A 24,669-nucleotide genomic window follows, 5' to 3' on the forward strand; every position below is an offset into this window, starting at 1 on the left:
TCAACGGATGGACCCGGCAGCAGCGGCAGCTGGAACTGTTTCCACCGTACAGGGACGCACGCCGGGCGAAACGCTGGTCTCCCGCCACCGGGCTAGCTTTCGGTGCGCGGCCGTAGCCGGTAACCGCGGCCGTAGCCGGTAACCGCGGCCCCAGGCGCGGGAGCTCCCCGCCGGACAGGCAGCGAGCGCATCCCCGTGCGCTCCGTCAAACAGGCCCCCAGCGCGGTGAAAATCAGTGGGAACGGCCTTTAGGTGCTGCGTGGTCCCGCGCAGCTGTCTGAACACCAAGCAAGATTCGGGGGCGGTGCGGGCTGGCCCCGGAGCGGCGCCTGGTGTAAGGCAGGGAGCGCCTCAAGCCCGCGGGGGGGCCCGGCACTGCCGCCGCGGCGGCGGCCGCGCCCCCTTCCCCATGACGGCGCCCGCCTGGGGGCCGGCCGGCCGCCTTCCCGTGGCGTGCGCCCGCCAATGGCAGCGCGCCTCCCTCTTCCCGCCCTTTCCCCCGGCGATCGGAAACAGAACTGCGCGGAGCTGGGGTGGGGGAGCGAAGGGGGGCGGGGAACAGTGAACGCGCAGCGCGGCGGCGATTGGCTCCACCGCCCCCTTCCCCCGCCCTGATTGGACAATCCGCGGGCGCTGGGTGGGATTAGCTGATTTCAAGAGTGGGCGTGGCGGCTGTCGCCCGGCGATGGAGGCTGTTCCGTGCGCGGAGCACGGTGAGGGGCGGCGGAGAGGGGGTCCGCCGGGTGCGGGGGAGGTCCGCCGGGTGCGGGGGGGGGGGGTTCCCGTCTGACCAGTTCCCCTCTTCTCCGCCCTGCAGGGTCCCTCTGCTTCCTGAAGACGGGCGTCCGCGATGGCCCCAACAAGGGGAAGAGCTTCTACGTGTGCGGAGCGCAGGGCCCGGCGGCCTGCGGCTTCGTCCTCCCGGCGCCGTAGGTGCAGGGCGGGGGGGCCTCCCCGCTGGTGTGCGGCTGGGGACACACACGCGGCTGTTTTGAGGGAAATTCTGTGCTGTGTCAGCAGTAATAAACTTTTATTTTCTTAGTCGCGTAGTCTTTGAAAAGACTCTCCGAGTATTTTGTCCCAAGTAATTGTTTTTGCCGCTGCTGTTCCCTGGGCAGCTTGTCTTGTCTTTGTTCTAACTCTTTTCCTTTCCTCTTTTCAGTATTCCTGCTTCTCACTGCTTGATCCATGAGGGAAGCATGGTGGAGCTGCAAGTCCTGGTTCAGCAGCAGGACAGAGATGAATACCAGTAAGTTCCTCAAAGTGGAAACAAAGGTTTGTTGTACAGGTTTGAACATTTGGAATTGTTTGATGGTGGCAGACTTGCAATTACCTTCTAGAATTGAAAGGGCTTAACCAGCCTTGAGGCCTTCACTTAGCATGTTTCAAAATGTTTGCTCTTTTTATTAGCAATTATATTTGATGGTATAAACCGAAGTGATCACATAATGAGGTTTTTTTAACAGAATTGAACATGGCTCTGTGGCTGGGTTCATCCAAGACTCACGATGGTTGCATCGAATTCGCCAGTTTTAATTCTCATAAAGTTCTTGCAGCAGTCCTGGTTGGCTGCCAGTTTAAAAAAAGATCACATCCAAAGTTTTTCTGTTCCTGAGGTGCTTTAAGGATGAGGTGGCCTGTGCAGTGTAGCTAAAAGAATAGCTGTTTCCTTATACCTTGAAATCACAGGACACTTCTGAGACTCTGAACATAGACAATATTCTTGCCTGAGCAGGTTGGGGTTTTTTATTGCTAAAATTAAAAACCAAACAACTCAAAACCCTAGGAATCTTCATCCAGAGAACAATGCTTTTTTAAAAAGCTTTATTGCCAGCGTTCACGGCCTTTTGCTATGTAGGAGTCTGGATGTAAAGTGCAGATCAAGAGAACTTGTCTGTGATGTTTTTGGTGCAAAGTACTTTTTAAAGAATGCTTAGAGTTCCTTTACTGGCTCCTGCAGTTCAAATCTTGTTTTATTCTTTGGTAGGTTGTTTTACCGATGTCTTAAAAGTAAGTTGAATGGGAAGAAATGGTGTGGAAGCATCCCATGGCAGGTATGAATGTTTCATTTGTATTCTAGTATCAGCTTATCCCAGCATGACTTTTCATTCTGTATACTGTAATCACCTCTGAGACTACATAGTAGGAGAGCTTGTATTTTCTAGCTGAAAAGCGTGTCAGCCTGCTGCCCTCCAGATGAGACTTCTCTTACTCCTAAATTGTGTGAAGTAATTGCTGTTCTCCAGTCTTAAAAGAAACTTGGGTTTGATCTCTGGACGTCTTCTTTTCTTGAGGATGATGCTGTTGGGACTTGATCCCCCATGCCATGAGAATGGCAAAGAAAGCAGAAAACCAGCAGTTTTGTTTTGTTTTCCTTGTAATATGTTTATCCTGATCCTGTTAAAATGATAGGAAAGATGATGTACGTAGAGAATGAAGTCTTGCTTGAGATGGCCAGGTTGTGTGTATAGTTAGCAAGCTTTAATAATTTGTACGTTAGCACTTACTCACTTGTATATATTGCAGGACCCAAAAGCTACCAGTGTGTCAAAAACCTTAGAATCACAGCCCAACACAGCACCTCTCTTCAATCCCAGTGGCCAAAGAAATCCGTTCAAAGTGATAGACAAAAATTGTGAACCATCGTCCTGGAAACAAATTAAGCAAGGCAACGGAGAGGAAAGTAAAGCAAAAGGAGTAAAAGCAGAGAAAGAAAGCGTACTGGTGTCACACAAAGAAAAGAAATCAACTTCTGATTCCTCCACAGAGAAAGAACCTGTAGAAGGGCTGAAAACTAAAAAGAAGCAGTCCACGGGAAATAGGTTTGATCCAGAACTTAAGGAAAGCACAGGGTCTGAATCTAAACTTGGTCTTTCTGAGACTTGGAAAGGGAAAAACACCCTTTGGGAGGAAGAGAAATATGGTGGCAGGGAATCCAAGAAGTCTTCCGAGTGTGTGGAGAAAGAGCCAGGCAGGAGATCCAAGCTTTTTCCACTAAGTCTTGGAAAGCAAAGTACAAGTACCAAGCCTCCAGAGGAGGAGCAGCTCGGAGAGCAAAGCTTAAAAAGCTGTGTGGATAAACAAACCAGGGGGGAAGAATACGTTGGTGGGAAGAATGGAAAGGCGAAACCGATATCTAAAGAAGACGCTATTTCCCCAGCGGTACCACAGTCAGCGTTGCAACATGCTGCCCTGAAGGGAGGAGCAGAGACAGTGCCACCCAAGACACAAATCAGGCCAGGGCTGGGACAGCCTGCTGATGAAGTCTCTGGCAGTGATGCTGATGAAGTAGGATTTGTTTATTCCTCATCAGGTGAAAGTAAACCTGAGAAATCAGTTGAGGGTTTGCAGTCAAGAGAGATTCCTTCAGGAAAATCAGGGGAGAGTATGCAGGGGACACCTTTGCCAGGAGTTGCAGCATCGCATCATGTGGAAGGACCCCAGGACCCTAAAGCTCTTCACAACCATCTTGTAGTCCAGCTGAAGCAGAAGAAGGTCAATTATTGCACCTGTTACTCCTTTTTTTTTCTTTTTGGTTCTGTGTTCAGGGTGACTTCCCTTACTTGTGACGGGCATCAGAATATGGTATCCCCTCACAGCAGAAACTCAAAATATTTGGATGGTTTAGGAAGATGGGGCAAGGGAGGGAATTCAGCCTAGGCACAGGCTAGTTGTTTTAAGCCACATAGGAGACAATTACCCCTAAGGTAGTACAACCTTCTGCATTTGGGGGTGCTCAGTTTTCACCTGCCTGAGGTTGTGTCTGTCTCTTGCCCAGAAAGTAATTTGCCTAAGATGGAACAGCACACAGACAGCTTAACCTTTTTAAATAACATGGCTGTTTCTAGTGGTCTCTCTTGGCCTTGTGGAGTAAAAGTGATCTAACCATGAAAACTCACACTAAGAGGAAATAAACTACCTGTTTGCTTTTTTTATAATTGCCAATAATTATGTTTCATAGTTTTTATTATAAAAACCCCTGTTTGCCTAGAGCTCAGAACAGAACCTCAAAATAAACAGTCAGAACTGTCGTTCCTGCTAGTATAGCAAGAAACGTGCAAGTAGGTTGAACTTCGGGTGCTTTGAGAGATGTTAAGATTGTCCAAGTCACTTGACTACCTGTTCATCCTGTTTCATAAAAAGGGGGGGGGCCTGCATCCTTTCATCTCTTCTAAAGTATGCTAATGCTTAGTTTATTTTCTGCTAAAAGACTATTTAATCACACTGAATGGCACTTAAATGCTTTTGGAGATTGTAGAACAGTATCAAAACACAAATTACTGTGGCATAAGGTTAGTGTTTTTAAACTTCTGACTTGATTGTTCTCTGTTGGCAGAGAGCTTGATAAACACATTCAAATTTTGGATTCTTTTTTGTTTTGCAGAGTACATTGGCTACAGTGAACATCCAGCTGCTGCCAGATAAAGGGGAACGGTTATTAAAGCAAGTGCAGGATTTGGAAGCTGCACTCAGTGCTCTTAACATTTCGACAGCAGATACTACTAAAAAAGGTAGGGCTAAATTTTTTTGCCCCAGAACTTTGCAAAACAGTTTGTCTTACTATAGTTGTTAATATTGAGGAAAAATAGCATAAACTTATATATGGCATGTGGCCTATAAAAACTTTGTTGAGATTCACTGAAGATGAAAAGTGTTAGTTGCAAAGTGTGTGTCTGGGAGAGGATGAATGGAACAACTCAAATGTTTCCTCTGAAGTGTGGTGGCTTCCCAAGAGAGTTTCCTCCCATGGTTAGGACGCAGGGCTAGTTCTCTTTCCAGCTTTGGCTACATGATTGAGGCAGCTGTCCCTCTGAGGACTTGCCAGTGAAGTGTTAACTTCCTCTTTGTTGCAGTATGGAACCATGCTGCTTATAGAATCATAGAATCGTTTAGGTTGGAAAAGACCTTTAGGGTCATCGAGTCCAACCATTAACCTAACACTGCCAAGTCCACCACTACACCGTGTCCCTAAGCACCACATCTACAGGTCTTTTCAATACCTCCAGGGATGGTGACTCATGTTTTGGCTGCTGTGTCTGAATGTTTAAGTTACCAGATGCAAGATAAGCAGCTTCCAGTGTGCCATTCCTGTAAAGTGATTTCCTAATTCTATTAACTAGTATTAATCACCTATGGAAGAGAGGCATTTTGCTGAGTTACCTGTACGATCACCTCAATAGGAGAGTTACTTTGTAATCATAATATCAATTGTGTTGATGAAAAGATCCAGTTTGACAACTCTGGAAACTGAAGATCTCTAGCAAAGAAACAGTAACTCGGGCCACCACACAACAAGCAGTCCCAATGTCTTATAACATAATCTGGTTTTAAGCAGGACAGACCTTTCCAGGAAGGAGAGAAAAGCTCAGAGTTCTTGGCCCATTCGTTCTTGGATGTTTTGGTAGTTTTTGTGACCAAAACATTGACAAGAAAGATGTCTTTAAAAGGAATAAATCCTCTGGGAATAGTGTGCAAAATTGACCTTGTGTTTGCACTAATCTGACCACAGTTGCAAAGTTCACTGTGTTGGTATAAACCACACACTGAGGCTTGAGCTGAACTGCATTGCCTGTCATGTAGGAGCAGGCTAAGAGCACGCATGTTAGTAGTTGCAGTGGCTCAGCTGATATGGTAACCTGCTACCCTGCTGTTAAATCCGTGTGACCACTTAATAATATTTTGCAAGCAGAACATTGGGCAAAACGAAGGCCCTTCTCTGGGCTGTAACCCAAGGCTCTGAGGTCCATTGTGCAACCTTTTCAGCCTGCAATTCCTTTCTTCTTAAGGGGAGGATAGTGTAAGCAGTGGCTGTCGTGAGGAATCTTTGCCTAACCCATTTGGCAGGCCAGGCGGTACAAAGCTGATACCACCACTACCGCTCCAGGATCCTATAGCAGGGACCTCTTCAGGCTCACACAGTCACACCTCTGCCGCTGCTGCTTTGGGTTCCAGTGAATATTGTGGCCGTGGTTTTGGAGGTAAGTATGGAAAGACTTTTTTTTTTTTCTATTAAAGACAACACTGGTGAGGACTAGTTTTCAAAGAATCCTGCAACTTGTGGATATATGCGAGAGTACTAAACCTCTTTTATTACTGTGAGCTGTGTACTGCCCCTCGGGCATCTGTAGCCATTGAGATCAATCTCTGAGATGAAAGAGCTGCTTGGGAGAGCTAGCTTTGTAAACACACCTCATGCATAATACTGTATCTTTTCAGTGAACTCTGGTGTGCAGAATCTATATGGAGGAAGAATGACAGAAGACCGAATCAGGGCTGTACACAGTGCCACAAGTGATGCTATTAATCATCTTCACAAATCTCTGGAATCCTGTCCAACGGAGCAGACAGTAGCTGAAGATCCCTCTGGCCTGAAGGTGAGTTGGCAAGGATGGAGGATGTTGTGCTGCTGAACTTAGAGGTTTACTGTTACCTCCGTTGTGAAATGTAACATCAGAGTGATACGCTAGAGCATCCTGTCCTTTCACATTTTACTTTGCAGTTTTCAACCTGCTGGAAGGAGGCACTCTAATTACTTCCCACCCATGAGAGTTCCTTCAGATTGGCAGTACTGATGTTCTAACCTCCTGCTGTGGTGTCTTCAGAATATTTAGCGCTTGAATGAAGTAGTAGTACCTAAGACAAAGCAACCAACTCACAACCATTTGTTTGTACACGTCTGGCAGAGCAGAGGCAGGTCTCTAGTGAGAACTTTGTTATTGCTCTTTTCTCCCAGTTAAGTCTCCCAGTGAGCTATAAGAAATAGTCTTTTTAAAGTGTTGCAGATGATCGAGTTCATGCAAACCAATGGACTCCAGAGTAGTCAGTTCTGATTTACCAAAGAGCAGCTCTTTATCTCTACGGTGGTAGAGAACCCATAGTTGAGGTTATGTGCAAGGTACTGTAAGGCACTTGCCTCTGCAAGGTGGTGTGTTGATGTATATATGTTGTGTCACTTGCCAGATCCACTTGGGACCTTTTCAGTGTTGGGGAAGGCCATGTAATGTCTTATGACGATAGTATGTAGTCCGTCTTCTTGTCTTTTAAGAATCTGTAGGGGTCTTAGACTTGGTGAGAAAAGGGGAAGTGTTCTTAATCCCCCTCCTTGACAGCGATGCCTGTTGTGAGCAAGGTAGGCTTGGGTGGATTTTCCACCTGAACAAGCCACCCTCCCGTGCTCTCAGAGCACTGTGAGGTGCTAGGATGGTTTGCGTGCAAAGCATTAGCAAGACTGATCTGTGGTACTGCTGACTTCCTGTCTGCAGGAGATGCTTATCTTGGGTGTCCCTGTCCATGTGGGAAAAGAACAGGTAGGCAAACTCCTTTTAGTAAGATTGTAATAGGACAGTTCAACTGGATAATTTGGTACAGAAAGCAGAAGTGTCTGAAGTTTGCAAGGTATTTCCTTCAAATCCTCTGTCTCATCCTTTCAGGTTCCACTGCTGCTGCATCAAAAACAAGCGCTCGCATGGCTACTCTGGAGAGAGAGTCAGAGACCATGTGGAGGAATTCTGGGTAAGCAACAGAACAGGAAAGTGGATTTTGGGGGGCAGATTTATGGTAGCAAAAGCTTGGCACAGCTGAGGGAACTGGGAACTGGGGTTGTTTAGCCTGGAGAAAAGGAGGCTGAGGGGACACCTTATCGCTCTCTACAACTACCTGAAAGGAGGTTGTAGCGAGGTGGGTGTCCACCTCTTCTCCCAAGTAACTAGTGATAGGATGAGAGGAAATGGCCTCAAGTTGTGCCAGGGATGGTTTAGATTGGATATCAGGAAAAATTTCTTCACCGAAAGGGTTGTCAAGCATTGGAACAGGCTGCCCAGGGAAGTGGTTGAGTCACTATCCCTGGAGGTATTTAGAAGATGGGTAGATGTGGTGCTTAGGGACATGGTTTAGCGGTGGACTTGGCAGTGTTAGGTTTACGGTTGGACTCGATGATCTTAAAGGTCCATTCCAACCTAAATGATTTTATGGTTCTATAACTTACTCGGAGGCCAATAACTAGTTATTTTGTAGGCATGTCAAGGGGCTTGTCTTTCTGTGCCCTTCGACCAATTACAGCTATTAACCCATTACTAAATCATGCTCTGAAATGATCAGACGTGTATTTTTATTTCCAGGGCTCCCCAGGGCAATTTCTGTTGCAGTCTTTACCTCAGTGTAGATCTGAGCTAGGGGGGCTCATTTCTGCAGGTCATCACAACTTCTGTGTGTCTCTTTCCAGCGGATGACATGGGTTTGGGGAAGACTCTAACGATGATTGCTCTCATTCTGGTCCAGAAGCAGCTGAAGACAGAGAAAAGAAAGGAGAAGTTAGAAATATGGCTATCCAAAAATGGTACAGAATTGTTTCCATCATACAGTACATACATTATGATGCACTGCCATTTGAAATGCCCAAAGCGTTATAGGCTAACAGCTCTTAAAACAACAGAGTCTTATCTGTGCTCACTTCCCTTCTGTAGGACAATTCCATGGGGCTTAGTGTTTAGTGCACTCCCTTGTAAGGCTTTTCTCTTGATCAGTGTCATTTGTTCTTCCATTGGATGTGTAGGATTTCCTAAATCATTGCTTTATGCTGTTTTAGTTTTTTTTTATCGGTTAGTTTCCTGAACCAGGTAAAGCCAGCATATGCTGTTTTGAAAAAAGTTTTATAGTTTTTTCAACATACACAAACGTATGCAGTTTTCATAGCGTAAGGACTTAAATTAGTTACTACTCACCTCCTTGTGACTGGCTTTTTCTTTTTTTTTTTTTCTTCTTTTTCCCCCATAAGATTTCTTTTATCTTGTCCATGGAGATAAGGGATGTTAGAGTCTTTAAACAGTATAGCTTCTGTGTCCACAACCTGTCACTGTCTCTATCCTCATGGAATTGGTTGGGCTACTTTTTCCTGTTTTGCCAAGCTTACTGACCGTGTGTTTTTTTTTTTTTCCTGTGTGGTTCAAAATGGTAACATTTCAGTCTTCTAGAACAGGAAAGAAGCATTTGTTTGGAACTGTATTCTCAGGAGAGATCAGGGTTAGTTCCTGAATTCTAACCTTTCAGCTTATCCAAAGGAAGTGCACAGATATGTAGTGTAACTCTGAGTGGAGAGCAAGTGATGCTTTAGTGTTTAAGTAGAGTTTTTTCCACCCAGAACTAACAGTCCCCAGGAAAGCAGTGTGGAGATGTCTGCTTCGCAAACTGTGTTAGCAGGAAAATTGGACCAATCTTCTTAATTGTTGTGACTTTCTAAAACTTCTGTCTTTGTTGTAGTCTAATGTGAAGACATTGAAACCTGTCTGCAATATTTCCCTGCAGATTCCACTGTTATCCCTTCCCACAGCACTTTAATCATTTGTCCTGCATCCTTGATCCATCACTGGAAGAAAGAGATTGACAGACGTGTGGGCTGTGGCAAACTGAGGGTGTATTTGTACCACGGGCCAAACAGAGATAAACATGCAGAGATGTAAGTGCTAAACCATAAATATGACCAAGAAAAGTAAAATACTACTTAGTGAGAGATTGTGTGTGTCAGAGTTGAAATTCAGTGGTTGTAGAATGATGGAAGAAGCTGAAGTGTGGAAATGTGGAGGATCCAGAAGGTCAGGCTGATGGCTGCTGTCAGGGTGTATATAGCAAAACCTTTATGACCTGTACCCATGCTGAGCCGTTCTGGTGTGGGCTATTGCTGTTCCTGATAACAAAAAAAGGTGTACATTCTCTGAAACATCTCTTGCTTGCAGAGAATGTCAGTGGTGGTTTCTTCCATGCTTGTGCTTTCTGGTTATATTTTTTTTTTTATCAGCTGTATGTGTAGATCAGAAAATTTTCTACACCACTTCAGGCCATGCTCAGCAGTGTTTCTAGGTGCCATATTCTAAGTAGTGTTCCTCTCATGTGGAGTGCATTCTATACCACTGGCTTTTACCATCTTGAGCTTGCTGTGTCTACTTTCAGTATCCATAAAACGGGGACAACGTGCCCTTCCTGTTTGACTGCTATGAAGCTCCATTTTCTGTAAAACTCTGCACTTCAGCTCTTGTAGAACTGGGTTCTTAAACCTTGAGCATGCATTTTGTCTGCCTTGCAAAATGCATTCCTCAGCTGTTCTTATTCCTGATTACTACTTTCCCTTTGTGCAGGCTCTCTGAATACGATGTTGTTGTCACAACCTACAGCCTTGTCTCCAAGGAGGTTCCCACAAGCAAAGAGGAGGGGGAAGTCCCTGCTGAGGACCATGATGTGGGGGTGAGAAGCCATATTCTTGATAGAAGATTGCCTTATCGTTTTGTTCTGAGGTGTTGCAAGCCATTATTGTTTCAAGTAGCACCTTATGTATGATACAGTGAGCAGTAGGTTGAATATTTTTTCCCCCCATAAGTCCCCTGTTGAGTTTGCACAATAAAAATACAGTGATGAGAGAAAGTGCTGTGAAGTGTAGAAAGAAAACAGGGGGAAAATATTCACAATAAATCTGTTCTGTAGTAATATAGAATATGCTACATGGAATAAATTGAAATGTCCTAAAAAATAATTTTAAGACCGCGATGATGAATCTCATACTCCTCCTTTCGAGGTGAGACCGTAAAGGAACACTAGAATCTCCTGCTTGGTATTCTTTGCTGCTTGAAGCACCAATGTCACTTTAAACTACCAGAAACCTGTCGCGCTCAGGCTCTGGGTCCGTCTGAACTGAGACTGTGGCAGCTTACATGCTGCACTCTTGAAGAAACAGTATTGTCTTTGCTAGGCTATGAAAATAATAAAGTGATTGCTGAATGCTTACTGAACTTGGCTACACAGTGTAGAGGAAGTCCCTTGCTGGTGGATATTTTTGTCTCCTAGCTCTGTGCACAGATCTAGATGTAGCTCTTAAAGCAAACAGGCCTTTGAATTTCCTGAAACTTCAAGGTGACATCTATAAAACTGTAGAGAGATCAGAATACTTATATGTGGTCCTTTGTCCCAGCCTAGCAAAATTTTACTGATATGAAATGCCTCTTGGGAAGAAAGAGGTGATAAAATGTTAAAAGCAAGAAAAACAGCAAAAGATTAGAAATTGTTATTAAGAACAGGCAAGCGTTACATTCTTTGGCTTATAAACTTTCATGGAAGCTTTGGAGAGCTGATTTTTTTTGAGAGCATCTCTTACGTGACAGTGAGAGCTCAGATTACTGCCGACTAACACCAGGAAAAGGCTTCTTGCTGGAAAAATATGTTTACTTGTAGCTCTTTAGAGAGCCTAGCAAGGTTATTGCTCTGTGTTATAAATAGTCTGCTTTTCTTTCAGAGTGGGTCATCTCCCTGTTCCCCTCTGCTCAGGGTAGCTTGGGCTCGAGTTATATTGGATGAAGCTCACAATATTAAAAACCCAAAGGTTCAAACCTCTATAGCTGTGTGCAAACTGAGAGCCAGTGCCAGATGGGCTGTCACCGGGACACCGATACAGAACAACTTACTGGACATGTACTCTCTCCTGAGGTGAGCTGACTGCACGTGAGGCACACGGACAGGCCTCCCATTCCAGTAATTCTTCATTGACAAAGTGCTGAAGTTGTTTCTAAGATATGTGAGGCAGTGAGACTAGTTGTATTAACACTTCAGGCACTGGATTGCAAAGGCTGCGGCTGAAGCATTGCACAAGGCTGACCATGTGTCTACTGTAGCGTGTAGCTATTCTGCTTTCATAGAGGACAAAGGGGAAACTACTTCAGATCTCCTATGTCTCCAAGATGAATGTCCACAAAACCAATTTTAATGAACAGCAGTTTTGTGTGATAATCCTTGTTCCTACCAGGGCAGCCTGGCAGGACCTTATTAAAGAGTGTTGTGCTACAAGGGCATTGAAAAAAAGGGTGAAAACTGTGGCTTCTCTAAACAAATGATAAACAGGTTAAACTCTGCACTACTCATTACTGAGCGGGGAAAGATTGTGAAGGGTGTTGGAGAACCAGAGAGAACTTGCATTTGAAATTTATTTCGGATAATTGAAATTTAATTTTAAATTAAGAGGTACGGGATTTTGAAATAACAAATTAATATGCTTTTTTGGCAAGTGCCTGTGCTTCTGACCAGCATTTGCTGGTCATGTTTGAGACATAATGAGCTAAGGGGAACTGATGGGTACAGAACCAGAAAGACACTTTCACTGTGCTAGTGATGGTAAGACGTTTGAGCAAACAAGTTATCGGTGTTGTTACACTGGAAGTGTTTTACTGCTCCTAGCAGTTGTGGCTGAACCAGAAATGGTTTGTTTTGGATAGCAAGGAATTTGGTTCTGGTCTGTCGTGGTTTAACCTCAGCCAGCAACTAAGCCCCACACATTCACTCGCTCACTCCCCTCCGGTGGGATGGGGGAGACAATCGGAAGAGTAAAAGTGAGAAAACTCGTGGGTTGAGATAAAGACAGTTTAATAGATAAAGCAAAAGCTGCGCACGCAAGCCAAGCAAAACAAGGAATTCACTCACCACTTCCCATCGGCAGGCAGGTGTTCAGCCATCCCCAGGAAAGCAGGGCTCCATCACATGTCACAGTTACTTTGGAAGACAAACACCATCACTCCAAACGTCCCCCCCTTCCTCCTTCTTCCCTCAGCTTTCTGTGCTGAGCATGACGTCATATGGTCTGGAATATCCCTTTGATCAGTTGGGGTCAGCTGTCCCAGCTGTGTCCCCTCCCAACTTCTTGTGCACCTCCAGCCTCCTCGCTGGTGGGGTGGGGTGAGAAGCAGAAAAGGCCTTGACCCTATGTAAGCACTGCTCAGTAGTGACTAAAACATCCTGGTGTTATCAACACTGTTTCCAGCACAAATCCAAAACATAGCACCATACTAGCTACTGTGAAGAAAATTAACTCTATCCCAGCCAAGACCAGCACGTGGTCATTCAGGAGTAACTGAAGAACTTTTCTTCCCTTGGTATGAAGTCTCCTTCCCTCCTGTTGTAGGTTTCTACGTTGCTCTCCATTTGATGAACACAAAGTGTGGAAGTACCAGGTAGATAACAACACAAAGAAGGGAGGAGAGAGGCTAAGCCTCTTAACTAGGAGCCTCTTATTACGAAGAACTAAGGACCAGCTGGATTCAACTGGCAAGCCCTTGGTAAGAACTTCACCTTCCACAACCACACAATCATTCCGTTGTTTTTGTTGCAGCAGCCAGTCGGTTCTTTACATGCATAAGTTTGTTTATGAGTGGGTTTTTCTGTCTGCTGTAGTCTCTTGAGCAAGAGGAATGAATGCCCGTGGGATCCTTTGGTTGCTTATCCAGAAAGCAGAAATATTTAATAATTAATTAATAGAATAATTAAACTTTTTAGTTATAAATCACATGCAGATGAGAATATGTCAGGTAATTGCAAGTAGATGCCCACTTAGTGGAAAGTTAGTCTAGGTCTCTGAGCTAGCCTAGATAGCTGAGAATCAAAGCTGCTCTGTGTCAAATGGATCTGGTGCATGCTGGGGCACTGGCTTTCTGCATTACTCTCTACAAATAGTCTGTTAAACTGAGTATTAGGTCATTGGTGTGTGTGTGTAAGCCTTTAAAAGGTGTAGTTTTGGTGTACTGTCTGATTCTGAATGGGGAACTGAGAAGCTACTTTTACAATGCAATAAATGAATCCCTCCATGGTAGCTACGTGGCAGTCAATGCTTAGTTGCTCATGCCTTTTGCTGTCGGATGATTTGGAATAAAGATTTTTATCTTGAGTGTTACCCGCAGAACTCCAAGTAGGCTGGTTATCTCTGTTGTGTCGTAATTGCATTAATAAAAATAACTTTAATGAAGAAACAAAAAGCTATCTTCTGAAACTTAGAATACTATGTTAAATCTTGGAACACTGGTGTTTGTGATGCTGTATAAGATTTTTGCACTATATACATCTGATCCTGTGTGTTTTTACTTCAGGTATCTCTGCCCCAGCGTAGGACGCAGTTGCATCAGTTAAAACTTTCAGCAGAGGAGCAGTCTGTATACAATATGCTCTTTGCAAGATCCAGGTATTAATGTGGAAAGAGATAGGGTATTTTGTGGTTTTGTTTCTTACTAGTATAAAAAATCAGAGAGAGAAATGCACTTTAGATAAGAAGAGCTTTTGGACAATTTCCTGTTAATTTTTTCCCTTTCTGACTATCTGTCAATTATGTTTGAAAATATATTGCTTGTTCTGGTAATAGTTGAAACTGCTGCATTTCTTTTCTCCCATATGTTCATGCCTTTTATGAGTTTTCTATTCTAGCCTTTCACTTAATCTCATTGATTTCAAGACTCCAAAGACTTGGAACTGCAACAGTAGTTCTTAAATGGTGATGTGCCAGCACCTGTAAAGGAGAGAATTTCTTTTCTTTGCCCTGTGATATTTATACAATTGGAAATTATGCTGGCCTCTCCAGATGGCTGTAATGCAAGCCAAAATCACTTTGTGTTCTCCTAGGATCTCTTTCAACAGTGTTGCTGTAAAGAGTCTTCCTTCCTTTTAAATACACATTTAAAGATGTCCTTTTGTTATGAAGAATGTTGTCCGTTGGGCCCTGGCTCTTATTATACTCAAGGTATTCCAATAAGCAGACTTGCTTCCTCTTGTGTTTTCCAAAATGGATCTTGGTTTTGATCATATTCAAGTTAAACAAAACTGGGGGGGGGAGTTGTGATCATTTTATGACTAAATTGGTTAATGAAACCTTCTTTACCTTAATGCATCATTAGCTTGCTTGTCAAGCTCGGGTCCCCTTTGCCTTTTTTCCTGCTGTAAATCCCACAGTCTTTGTCTTGTTTTTCCAGGTCAACACTACAATCCTACCTAAAGAGACAAGAGCAGAAAAATGAAGGCAGAGAGTATGCTGGTGGTAACCCATTTGAGAAAGGTTTGAGAACACCCTCCCCTGAAAACATTTGCAGAAGTGACTCTTAAGTGCACAATTAAGGAGGGGAAACAGACCTGGCCACATGGGGTCAGGACTTAAAAATTCTTTGGAAAATGCTTTGCTGCTTCCCTGATGTTAGGAAGAACCCTACCATAATATTCCAAAAGTCTGTTCTCACTGTTGTGGCTCTGGGCAAATCTCTTAACCTCCCTGGGTCTAAAATTCCCTTCTGAAATAAAGGTCTAATTGCTCAGCGAAGAGATGTCAGTATTAGTATAAGGTATGTGGTACTCTGATTTGTGTTGGGTTTTGTTGTTGTTTTTTTAAGTGGGGTTTGAGTTCCTGTGTCAAATCAGGTATTTGCTTGCCTGTTGGTTCTTGTTTCTTATTGATGAAACTCTTGCTGGAGGTGGCTGGGCAGTGCTTGGAAATGCCTTCGAGAGCTCTTGATGTTTTGTCTTCCTTCCTTGGCAGTGGCACAAGAGTTTGGGCTCAGTCAAAAGGAATTTCTAGCAGGCTCTCAAAGTGCCTCCCAGGTCTCAAGTACTGTCCACGTCTTGTCCATGTTGTTGAGGCTCCGTCAGTGCTGCTGCCATCTCTCCTTACTGAAAGTGGTAATTGCATTGTATTGTAGTGGTGTGGGGATTTTTTAAAATGTTTGTGTAAGTTAACAGACTCTGTAACACTGTTGCATCACTTAGCTAGGGGTGTATGAACTGAGCCATTTCATGGTCTGTGTTTTTTTACAGCCCAAGAGGTTTTAGATGGGCATACTTCCTACTGAAGAGTTCCCCAGCATGACCTGTGTGGGCGCTTGTGTGTCTGGAAATACCTTTATTCAGATTAAAAAAAAAAAAAAAAGAATTTTAATGGCAAAGAAGTAGTATTGATCTTGACCTAGTCTTGAAAAGTGCGCAAGTACACAAATGTAGCCTATTTCAAAGGCTTTTGTGTTGGAGAGCTGTATAAGTGCCTTGACTGAAGTTGCCTTGCATGAAGTAGACTAATCTTTCAGAAGTTTTGCTGTGTCATGTAAAGCAGCTGTAGAATCAGTCCAGATACTGAGGGAACAGGCAGGGATTTATCTTCTAACATCTTTAATCCTGCAATAGTTAAATGCTATGGGAGGGGGAATCTGAGGAGACTGGACCACAGAAAATGCCTGAGCTCATGTGCTTTCCCTATGCTGCCCCTTCTTGGGGCAGAATTAGGGGCCAAAGGGACTGTTGGTCTGACCCAGCAGTGTTTCTTAATCAGTCTTCATACTGCATAGCTTCCTTCAAACCAACTGTTCTTGGCAGACATCGTGCAGACTGTGGATCAGTACTGAATTTGATCTCAGGCTTGACTGTGATCCCTTATTATATTGCTTTCTTTCCCACAGGCTCTGGACCCAGTTAACTTGAACAGTGAAGGCCTTTCCCTCTCCATTGAGGAACAACTTAGTGCTTTGACCCTCTCTGAGCTCCAGACTCCTGATTCCAAGTCAACAGTCTACCTCAATGGCACAGCTTTTAAAACAGATATCTTTGAAATCACTAGGGAGAGCACCAAGGTATTCTGGTTGTGGTTTTCTGACCTTCCCTTGAGAAGCCTGGATTTCAGCACTTTGCATTTTAAATTGTTAATGAATTGTCACACCTTGATAATTGCAGATCAGGCTAAGTTGGCAATTCAGATTAAATCAGGCAAGTATATTGAAAGTCTGCTGAACCCCTTCTGGGAAGGCTCCAACTTACCAGGTGTTGATGGGTACTTCTAATAAAGCTGTGAGAATCTGACTGTACTGATAAACTGTCAGTGAAAATCTTTAGCAGTGAATTCACAGAAGTTTAGAAAAGCATGCATGTGAGAGCATGGTGCTTGTGAAGAGATAAAAAAAAAATGGGATGGCAGCAAGAGGAGAGGTGGCAATAACTTGGCTTCTCACAGGAAGGTTGGAATCTATAAAACATGTTTGTATGATTTGATTTCTTAACCCTGTTTTCCATGGTGGGAGCATTCTTACTAATGACTGTTAAAATATCTTGAAAGTCTGAGCATGGAAGAAATTCCAGTTGAAGAGTTATTCTGATCACTTCCTATTTTAGCGAAGAATAGCCAAGCATGAGTTGGGTTATGACAGCAAGCAGACGAACTTTTTTTCCTGCAGATAGCTCACCTCTTGGCTGAACTGAAAACTATTCAGAGTCACTCGGAGTCTCAGAAGAGGTTAGTAAACATGTCCTTTTCTTTAGTCATAGTGATTGAGAGAAGCACGTCTCTTGACAACAGCAGAAATAGTTTAAAACAATTGAATACAAAACTTCTGGTATGGTAAAATAGTGGCAGTACTGCAATGTGAGATTGTGAGAAAAAATCTAAGACAAAAGAGGGTAGTTTTAAGAAGTAGGTAAGTGTAAATATAGGGGAATATGTGAGGATTCTCAGGCCTTGAGGCCCAGGAGGACTATTTCTCTTCTCCAAAAACAGAATTGGGAAGAATTTGGTTGTGCTGAGAAGTATTTGCCCTCAGCTCTGCAACCCACCCCCCAAAAAAGTGGGGGAATAAAGTAGTGGTTAAAACTGAACCTCTGACATAAAGGAATACATTGATCAGAGGACTTAAGTGTTGCTGAAGTCCTGCAGCTCTCACTGTGCAAGTTCTGTGTGTCTTTGCTCTGCACCAGATTGCAGTCTTACAGGGTTTTCTGCTTAGTTTGGTTAAACGATGTAGAATGCACTTAGAGGTGTGGCTGCAAAGTAGTAACACCTGTGGTGTTATGTTGGGGGTAGGTTGGAAGGGGAAGTCCTGTTCTTGGGCAACTCCAGAGTTGCACCATATGTAGAAAGCTTTTTTCCAAAATCTTTCCAAAAAGCATTCCCACTGTAAGAATGGGAACACCAACGTTTCTTTTGTTCACTACCAAAAAGCTAGCAGACAAATTATTGCCTCCCAAACTGTTTAATCCAAAAAGAGTGGGGAGTGAGAGGCCCAGGAAAATCCAAGTTTGGTGTTGCTATTGATTCATTTTGCAGAAGCAGCTCAAAATTGTGATTGGTAGGTGGCAATGTAAAATCCAAAGACAGAGGTGAAAGTTATAGACTTAATTTGTCTGAAGTTTATTGGATATTGCCTTCCACAGCAGATTCTCCCACTACACCTACAGATGAATCCATTTCTGAATTGGGAAGGGACTTGGCTCCAGTTTGCAGTGGGGGAGAGTGCATGAATCATTGTCTCCTCTTGGGTTAGACACTGCAATAACCAAACTGTTACAGTACACGCAGAACTTGTTCTAAACTCCCTTTTCTGTCTCCAGTGTTGTGGTCTCTCAGTGGACGAGTATGTTGAAAGTTGTGGCTGTTCACCTCCAGCGACTAGGGCTGAAGTATGCAACAGTGGATGGCTCTGTCAATCCTAAACAGAGAATGGATGTGGTAGAAGAGTTCAACAACAATCCCAAAGGGCCTCAGGTATGCAGTCAGGGCAGGGAAACAGTTACTGGGGCTGCTATGAGCAGCTGTGATAGCTGACTTCGTGATTCCATTTACTGGCACCATTTTCATTTGGACCTCTAGGTGCCAAGACCAGCAGGGAAAGAGGTAGCTGTAAAAAAAAAAAAAAAAGTGTATCTTATCACGGGCAGGAGCAGCTGCTAAAAAGCTCCTTTTGATGTTAACCTTCTGCACTGAGATCATCTGACTCCAAAGCTAGTTCAAAGGTTGTCCAAATAGAATCATAGAATCATTAAGGTTGGAAAAAACCTCTAAGATCATCGAGTCCAACCGTCAACCCAACAACACCATGCCCACTAAACCACGTCCCTACTAAGTGCCACATCTACACATCTTTTAAATGCTTCCAGGGATGGTGACTCAACCACTTCCCTGGGCAGCCTGTTCCAGTGCTTAACCACTCTTTCAGTAAAGAAATTTTTCCTCATGTCCAATCTTCAAAGGTGTGTTCAAAGATATTTTTGCCACAGAGTATTGTGGAAGATATGGGGCCAGTTAGCTCTACTCAGAGCAGGTTGGTTGTTTTCAGCTCATGTCACTGTGTTGGAAGATGTCTCTTTCTTTCTATCACCTGCTTGCCAAGGAACCTGTAAGACTTTCTTATTGTTTTCCAGCACACTAGATACTTTGTGCCAGACTAATCCTTTTGAGAAGAGAGAATGACAGCTGAATGTGCGAATGAGGCTAAAATTAACAAGAGCTTATCTCGCCCCAGTATAAGGGTAGGAAGATTGGGCTTGGGGTGAGAGAAGTCAGTGTTGCACGCTTCTAAAATAAGGTGACCTCTCTGTGACTTCTTTCATTTTTGAGGTGTTTTTTGAAATCGTGGTTTAACCCCAGTCAGTAACTGAGCACCACACAGCTGCACGCTCACCCTTCCTGCCCTGCCCCCCTGGTGGGATGGGGGAGAGAATCGGAAGAGCAAAAGTAAGAAAACTCGTGGGTTGAGATAAGAACAGTTTAATAATTGAAATAAAATAATAATAATAAATTGTAATGAAAAGGAAAACAGTAACAGAGAGAGAGAAACAAGATGCAGGAAAAACAAGTGACGCAGCCACTCACCACCACCTGCCAACTGACACCCAGCTGGTCCCCGAGCAGTGGTCGCTGCCCCCCGGCCAACTCCCCCCAGCTTATATACTGAGCATGACGTCATGTGGTATGGAATATCCCTTTGGCCAGTCTGGGTCAGCTGTCCTGGCTATGCTCCCTCCTCACTTGCAGAGTATGGGAAGCTGAAAAGTCCTTGACTTAGTTGTTGCTAAGCAGTGTTTATACTAAAACACCAGTGTGTTACCACATTATTCTCATGCTAAATCCAAAACACAGCACTGTACTAGCTACTAGGATGAAAATTAACTCTATCCCAGCTGAAACCAGGACAGAAATACTGATTACCTACAGTGTTTTGGCTCTTCTAGTTTCTAATCTGAAATTTTGGCTAAGGCAAGGAAGCTTGCCAGGTGACTAAAGAAGTCTGAATCCAAATTCATTGTTCATACTAGTACACTTTCATCTGAACACTGACGTTCCTGCGATTGAGGCAGGACAAGCTGTGTCCTCTGAGGGTGGATCTGTGACTGGAAGGGGAGAATGTGGTGCATTAGTTCTTCTTTGCTGGATTTCTTGAACAAGCTGCTATCTGCAAAACAGATACTTCTCCTTCTAGCTTTGAACTTAAACAAAGGAGGATTTCTGCCAGCTATATGAATAGCTGACCCCTTAAACAAGATCAGGGGTTTAAGGTACCATACCATGAAATTGAGTAGTAAATATGTATAGCAAGTGTCTCTGTCCTTAATTGAGTTCTTTTCCTGCTGTACAAGAGATCTTCTCTAAATTGACCATCTGCTATATCCCCTTTCCTCCCCAGCTACTCATCTTTTTCTAAATACTAGGTTATGTGGAAACAAAATGAAAGGAGTAGCAGGCCACTTCAGTCCAGTTGCCTGTGTTTAAGTAATAATTATTGTTAATTCAGAGTTGGTGCTGATTGCTCCCATTGTTGGCAACAGGCTGCCATCAGAGAGGCTGGTCATTTGAGTGGGACATGGAGAGAGCCTGAATTTTTCAGTCCTTTCTCTAGTCTCTAAAAACTAGGGGTAATACATATGGAATGGTATATGGAATGGCCTCTCTGAGCCATAACTTCCATGTCCAGGCTTCTATGCCTTATCAAGTAGCATCTGGCAGGCTCCCAAATACATAATAAATATACACATGTAGTATAAATACGATAAACAGCTCCTTCAGTTCAAATTAATATGTGGAGTATATGAAGCTTTCATTTTCTGGAAACAGGCTCCTGAATTTAACTCTCTTTTGGCCTTTGAAGGTAATGTTGGTCTCGTTGCTGGCTGGAGGCATTGGCCTGAACTTGACTGGAGGAAACCACCTCTTTCTCCTTGACATGCACTGGTAAAGAGAAATAAAAGTTCCATTTCAGAAGATGTATGTAGGGCATGCTGTTTGCTTTCTCGCCACATGTATTGTGACTTCTGATATAACTGGGTTAAGAGGCAAGTGTTTAGCTGAGAGTAAGGGCTAATGATTAGTTGTAGAAAAGTGTTTTTACTACAGCCTTCTTCCAAGACACTCTGATTTGTCAGTCCAGTGCTCACCACCATGAAATACAGTTCTGTGGGGGTAAAAAAATAGAGGAGGATAACAGGAATCCAAAGAAGCAAGTATGCAGTCTGTATCACAAAAGGGTACGGGGGACTTGGCAGTCCCTGGCTTCATTTCTTGCAGTAATAAAAATAGTACAGTAATGCCTACAGGGAATTTGTCTTGAAACGAATCGATTGTGTTGAGCATAGTCAGTAATCAGGCATAGCTAGTGTACATTGGGGTTTTACAGGGCTATGAAAATAGTGCATATGAGCTCATAATACTTACGTTGTCTCTGAAAGTCAGAATCACAATTTTTCTAACTAAATGTTGCTTGTGGGAACTTAAAAGCAAACTAATGTGTTTCAGTACAAAACTAGCTGCTGAGTAGCAGCATTAAGGAGAAGTTCTACAATATGAAAGTTATGCTAACAAGTATTCCCTGTAACTGTGTGTCAAACAGAACCATTTCTTACGTAAATATTCTTGAGTGAAGGCCTCTTTCAATGGAGTTTGCCTTCCTGCTTCACTCTCCTCACCAGCTACTCAGCTTTCTGTGAGTACTAACTATTGGCCAGAAATATGGGGCTACGTGGAACAGTGGTCTAATTCACACAGCTGACTTTGCGTGGAGTTGTAGCATAGTTCTACCAAGGGCAAAGGGAAATCCGGTCAGGTGAACATTGGTGATCAAGCTAGTAAACGCAAGGTAACCTGGGAGCAGTTTTAGTTCTACAGAGGAAGAACACAGGATGCTCTGGAGGCAGACGAATGAGGCAAGCACAGAGGCTTCGATATTTCAGATATTCCTAAACATAAGCCCTTAAGCTATTTTTTTTTCCCTTGCAGGAATCCTGCTCTCGAGGACCAGGCATGTGACCGCATTTACCGAGTGGGGCAGCAGAAGGATGTTGTGATACACAGGTCAGGATTTTCCTTAGCAGTAAATGAGGCTGTTGCTGCTCATGTACTGAAATGAGGCTGTTGCTGCTCATGTACTGTCTGGCTCTAGTTGGTGAGACAAGGCCTTGGTTTGAGGCTTGTTTCTTTACTTAAAGCTAGGCACAAGGTCTTGACGGTGGGATTGGGGTTTGGGCACTGAGATAAAGAGACCACATGAACGTGTTTCTATGTGGCACTTGCCTGCGTGTTGCTGTCCTGATAGCTAGCAGTGGTTTATTGTTTTTCAACCTGTGGTTTAGTGGGAATGTCCTGTTCATTCCTGAGAACAATTCAGGTACTAAGCCATTTCTCTTCTCTTATTGAGTGGAGATTTTTAACTGTGCTCCCTAAGCCTGGACCTTCCTAATATCACTAATGTGAACATATGGAGCGCTTCTAATAAGTGGCAAAGTTGGCTTTTAGAAAAAGCATCTGTAACCGTAGGTACTAAAAGGCTAGCTTAGTTATTGTAAAGGCACAGCAAATTCAAAGCAACTGGAATCTAAAATACTGTTTTGTGTACGATGCTTTTAGTATAATAGGTGCCATCAGTTATCAAGCAATCACTACAGGATTTTGTCACAGAATTACTATTGCTTCAGATGACCAAAGTTGAGGCCTAAAGTGCATCAGACTTTTATTTGAAATGGTATAATATCTGGATATGAGAACAGCTATTTTCTGTGCAAAGTTACGTTTTGTCAGTCACATAATAGGCTGCTAATTTTTAAGTGAGACGAGACTTTGGAAATTTACTGGGGAAGTGCTTATGTAATGCTGACATTTTTTGTTAGCAGCTGAGATGATGTGGCTTTGGTTTTTTTAGGTTTGTCTGCGAAGGAACAGTAGAAGAAAAGATCATACAACTCCAGAGGAGGAAGAAAGTTCTCGCCCAGCAAGTGCTGTCAGGCAAAGGGGAGACCTTTACTAAGCTCACTCTGGCTGACCTCAAAATTCTCTTCGGCATCTAATTATCCTTTAAAATACACAACAAAGTTATTTTTATACCTACAAGTAACTGCAGACTTCAACAAAGGACTCCTGTTTTAAGGTGGTCATTTATTTTGAACAAAAAACTTTTTTGTAACTGTTCCAGGAAGAGCAGTTATCAACTTCAGGAATTTGTTTTAATACTGAAATTAGATTGTGTATCCAAAGGTTAATAAAGTTATAAATTAAGCTATTGTTTTAAAACACTTTTGGGTAAATGTTAAATATTTGCTTGTTTCTTGGTTTCCTACATATGCTTTTTAGTTAGAAAACTTTCTTTCCTCTTCAGGACAGGAGAAGCACAGGCATAAGTGAAACAAGAACAAGAGAGACAAGTGTGAGGTAGGAAAGTTCAGAGGTTGAGTGGTGAGGTTGGGTGGGCATGAAGGAAGCAAAAAAAAAAAAATTTTGAGCACGATGCTATAGGATGAGATATAAACTTTAGAATGTATAAGTAACAATTAAGGAAGGACTTAGAGGAATACTTCATTTTCTCTTTTGTTCCTTAGGAGGACTTTTTATATCTAAGTGAAGAAGCATTTCTCTACCCTGCTCAAAGTATTCAAGCAGGGAAGCAGATTTCTGTTATGTTCCTATGAAACAGAACCTGCATTCCTGGTTGTTGTGGTGGTGGTGTTTTTTTCTTCTGAGTATTAAATAGCGTGAGGTTTCCTTAGTGCAAACCTTTTAATGTATAGGCTATTCTTCCTTAGAAGATGCTTCAATTTTTTAATAGTAGATGAGTTGCAAGTCCTTGATTAATGGTTTGTATTCTCCCTCCCATCAGAAGTGGTATGTGCAGGTGAGTGAAGTTTCTAGGCAAATATTTTTTTATTGGTAGTGCATCTTCCCTGCTTCCATCTCCCTCTGCTGTGTCCCTGGCCATGTCCACTGCACATTCTGGTTTTCTATTGATTACACCATTTCTCTGGGATTTGGCACAGTTCCTGTAAGTACCATACCAAATGAGGGCCTTTGAAGAGTTTATTTCTAATGCTAAGTGGTAAAGCATGACAAGTTAAGAGTGCGGATAAGAAACTAGATGTTGGTTCCTGTATCGTCATTCCCCGTGGAATAAGATAATAGCATTTGGTAGCCTTTTGAGTGGAGAGAGCTATCTGCAGATCCGTGGTTCCTGTTAGTACAACAGTGTCCTGGTGGAGTACGATACGGCTGTATTAGTCATTTCTCTTACCTGCCTTGACATGATGTGCAAGTGAAGCTGTGGGATTATTCCAATTTATTGCACAGATACAGGGGCTGGGGGCACAAAAATAGTAATTTGGGTTTTTTGTGTGCATATATCCATAAATTCAGCCATGGTGGAAGTGTCTTGAAAAGGTCTCGGAGCCAAGGAAGGCTGTGCAACTTGGGCAATTTAACCATAATCTCAGTTTGGGGAACATAGCACGCTGCTCACTTGCCTTGCTATGCTGGTTTTCTGGAAAACGTATCAGAACATCTGTTCTCTTCCACCAAACAGGAAGCTATGGACTAACTTTCCAAAACTACTTTATTTTGGTTTGAACATTTACATGAGCAGAACTTAGTTTCTTCTCTGGAGTTCATGTGCACTCTGGTCTGATGACCTCCCCCTTTCCTTGGAGCTCCTGTTAGCCTGGCAGGTTTCCCTCTTTAAGGTGTATTACTAAATACAGTTTAAATCTCTCTCTTGGACGCATTAACCCTTCATTCTGTGTGTCTTCCTTTGGTTGAATGTAACTGTAGCCTCGATGCAGTATCACTGTTAGGTGTATCGGATATTGCCAGGGGGAGGAATT

The 24,669-nt window shown here is 43.2% G+C and overlaps 1 protein-coding gene across 1 annotated transcript; it reads left to right on the forward strand.

The window, feature by feature from the left end:
- Positions 1-681: 681 nt before the first annotated feature.
- Positions 682-23,232, forward strand: TTF2 (transcription termination factor 2). Its single transcript, XM_076349594.1, has 23 exons — positions 682-713; positions 818-929; positions 1,163-1,249; positions 1,988-2,054; positions 2,527-3,495; positions 4,385-4,511; positions 5,787-5,978; positions 6,217-6,374; positions 7,431-7,512; positions 8,222-8,335; positions 9,301-9,451; positions 10,128-10,233; positions 11,276-11,466; positions 12,932-13,085; positions 13,890-13,981; positions 14,763-14,845; positions 15,320-15,459; positions 16,230-16,400; positions 16,998-17,056; positions 18,148-18,301; positions 20,682-20,764; positions 21,806-21,880; positions 22,725-23,232. Exons 1-23 carry the CDS (start codon positions 686-688, stop codon positions 22,867-22,869), a joined length of 3,540 nt encoding a protein of 1,179 aa, XP_076205709.1. The 5' UTR covers positions 682-685; the 3' UTR covers positions 22,870-23,232.
- Positions 23,233-24,669: the final 1,437 nt, after the last annotated feature.

The sequence above is a fragment of the Aptenodytes patagonicus genome, chromosome 1, assembly GCF_965638725.1.
Source record: "Aptenodytes patagonicus chromosome 1, bAptPat1.pri.cur, whole genome shotgun sequence".
Taxonomy (NCBI): Eukaryota; Metazoa; Chordata; class Aves; order Sphenisciformes; family Spheniscidae; genus Aptenodytes; species Aptenodytes patagonicus.